Source organism: Amphimedon queenslandica, unplaced genomic scaffold, assembly GCF_000090795.2.
Source record: "Amphimedon queenslandica unplaced genomic scaffold, v1.1 AMPQUscaffold_13440, whole genome shotgun sequence".
Taxonomy (NCBI): domain Eukaryota; kingdom Metazoa; phylum Porifera; class Demospongiae; order Haplosclerida; family Niphatidae; genus Amphimedon; species Amphimedon queenslandica.
The window spans coordinates 193353-196669 of record NW_003546324.1 but is presented as its reverse complement, the minus strand read 5'-3'; the positions used below and the strand labels follow the sequence as shown (position 1 = coordinate 196669).

Below are 3317 nucleotides of genomic sequence, written 5' to 3'. Positions count from 1 at the left end.
AATACATGTAATACCGTATAATGCTATAATTTGGTGGAGTTTTATTTTGGTGATTGGCGGTTTGCAAGCAGAATCGCCAATATTAAAACTGCCAATCATTAATGCGCATGCTCAGTAATGCATGTGTACACAAAAATCGCCAAATTAAAAACAGCCAATTACAATTTTACATCAAAATCGCCAAAATAAAGCGTTATACGGTAGTAGTAAATAGTAATAAATAATTTTAAAACAGTAGCTATAGCAAATTGACAGTATTGAGCTAGTACCTCCTCATCTTTAATAATCTGGTGTGTCAGCATGTCTTTATATTGAGAGCAAACGTATTCTCATGTTTGTGTGCCTCGTGTAAAGTTTGGGCATTAAGTACAGCAGATTTTCTTTCACATTTGTTGTTAAGCCAGTGGGCTGCTAGGCTCAGCAAAGAGTCATTGCTAACAGAGGTACAACATGTACTCCAAATATCAGTGGTAAAGCTGAACAACTTAACATCAGCTATTTCCTTCCTTACTTCTCCTTTAATGCCTCTATGAAACCTTGGTATTACCGTTTGTGTGAAGTACTTACGACTTGGAAGGGAATACCTGCTTTCCATTGCTTTCAATAAACAAACAAATCCTACATGTACATGTACATCAGTGACTATGGAGAACAGCTGGCTGTCAATAGAGATCATTTCACAAACTCGTAGATGAATACGTTGCGTGCAATGGTCATTGATATCCCAGACATGGCTGAACTCCATACTTGACTTCAGTGATAACTGGTTAGTCTTTGGGAGTACTGACTGTCCTGTTGCAGGTCCAGTTTCTTGTCTGCTTCGTACTTCTTCAATTGGTCTTGATGCTTTGTTCGTAAATGAAACAAAAGATTGCTGGTTTTATAACTTCTTGTACTGCTACCACCATGAGAAACAGAAGCACTGCACTCATTGCAGATAGCAAAGCGTGAATCTTCTCCCACAGAGAAATAGGCTCAAAGAGTAATGGTCTTTCTTTTTCCAGCCATCATTTTGAACACGTGGCATAGTGCTGGCACAAGTGCATAGCTATCAATATTGGTAGTATTAATAATACCGATACTAATACTGGTTGAACATGCAGTAATATCGGCCGATACATTAGCCCATCTGATTATCGGTGAATCACTACAAGGACCATTTTCCCCTATAAAGGAATGGAGTTATCTGCACTTGTTCCGATTATGACAACACTTTTAGCCATGCCCACCGACAGAAAGTAGCATGGCAGAAGCAGAATGTCAAATTTTTTAATGACTTGAAGGCTCATAGCTCAGTAAATAATTTTTTAGAAAGTGGGATTTGGATCACATTATTGTTATGTTTAGGTAATTACAATGTACATGTATATTAAGACCAATATGAGATGTAAATATGAGAAATTTGGGTGAATACACCACTTAATTTGTTAAAATACACATGTACATGTAGTCATGCACCAATTGTAATTGAAATTACTTGATCACGGTGCAATATACATTACACATGTACATGTATTGTGTCTCATGTTACAAAAGGTCGAGTATAACTGATAAACAATGAATTACAATAAAGGAGATTGTTCTAATAAAGGAGATTGTTCTTACACTGTACATGTACATTGTAGATGACTTGTTGATAGGGTCAATGCCACTCTCCCAATTAAATTATTTTGCAGCGTACAGCATGCTGCAGTACATGGTAAAGGTAATGGTAACCAATTAAAATTCACCGATACAAGTACAATGCATGTACACCTTAAGTATGCATGTACTAAATGTACATGTACATGTACAGTAATTTTTCACTAACAAATCTAGATATATAGTATGAGGACAGTGTAAATGAATAATGGTGTGTGCTAATGGCATTTAGATGTATATGTATTATATCTATTTCTTTAAATTGTACACAGTGATCCATACATGTACATGTATGTAATTGTACATGTAGATGTACATGTACGTACTACACATAATGTACATGTACATGCAGAATGTACCTGTACACATAATGGGAAAGTATCTGTAGCAACAGTAGATTTATTCAATATTGATAATATTTTCAATTTCATCCTAAGATTAGCTGGTCTTTGCATAAAAGTCTTTGCTGAACCAGAGACTGTTTTAATTTCACCTATAAATGAAATTAATTAATACTGGTCAAGCCACATGTATAAAACATAAAAAATTAAAAAAAAAGATGGAGTAGGATTCTAGAGAAAATTTGTAAAAGTAACAGAAAAGGGACAAGTAGGATTTCGAATGACCAACAAAAATACGAAATGAAAATCTTACTCTTGTGATGCAAATTCTCCTCTACATTGTACTTTTAATATTATTATGTCAGAAATTACGGATCACCTTGCAATGTAGAGTGAAATTTGCATCATGAGAGTAGGATTATCATTTCGCATTTTCGTTGGTCGTTCGAAATCCTACTTGTCCTTGTTTCTGCTACTTTTTTCATGCATTTGCTCTAGAATCCTACTCCACCTTGTATTTTTTTTAAATTTTTATGTTCTTGTTTGTGCTGATTTTAAAAATAATATTTAAAATATTTTTTCAGATGGTGTCAATTGATATTGTGGTGAATAGTTAATGATAAAGGAATTCTATACTGATCAGTGATTAGTGATGTATGATATCATAATAATCTTGACACAAATCCTTGCTTAAGAAGCATGAATTAATAACATGTGTATAATAACATTTGTACATGTATATTTGTATTGCATAACATGAAGTATGTTATAATTATTGTTTGTGTTATTCAAGATACAATTTATTGTTCACACATACATGTAATAAAACAAAGAAATCCAGCTGGAACTGGAAGCCTGGAACCTCCACTAAGTATTGCAGTTAATCAAAGCATAGCTACTGTAGATAAAAAAATTGCTCTTTTTCCCAGTTCTGAGATCTGAGCAAGCTCAAACACACCCAAATTTCGTAGCAAATGTTTCTTTAATTAACAAAATGGTGAAATGAAGCTAATTGGACTGGCAACAATAGAGAGAGGGCAACTTTTTCAAATTGTTAGAGTTATTTGAAAAGTTTTGGACCTGTGCATGGATAATTAGAGTAGAATACGATATAAAATTTGTGTTGTAACATTGTTCAAAGACCATCATACTCTCCATTAACTGATTTTCAGGAGATGATGATAAAAAAGGTGGCCAAACAAAATAACCTGTTTGCTGATTTTTGACTTTCTCTCAGACAAGGTTTAGAGCCATGCTAGTGGTACTAATGGAGTCTTCTGGTTAAAATACGGTCCTCTAAGAAGTCTGGTAAGCATAGGAGCTCGTTTTCCTGGT

General features: G+C 34.2%; 1 protein-coding gene across 1 annotated transcript in view; it reads right to left on the bottom strand.

Annotated features, from left to right (window-relative positions):
* Positions 1 to 3317, bottom strand: part of LOC100636827 (proteasome-associated protein ECM29 homolog) — a 30476-nt gene that overhangs the window by 23969 nt on the left and 3190 nt on the right. Inside the window, exon 2 of the mRNA XM_019995522.1 lies at positions 2001 to 2134. Coding sequence (XP_019851081.1) covers positions 2001 to 2134 — 134 coding nt within the window. The remainder of the gene's footprint in view (positions 1 to 2000; positions 2135 to 3317) is intronic.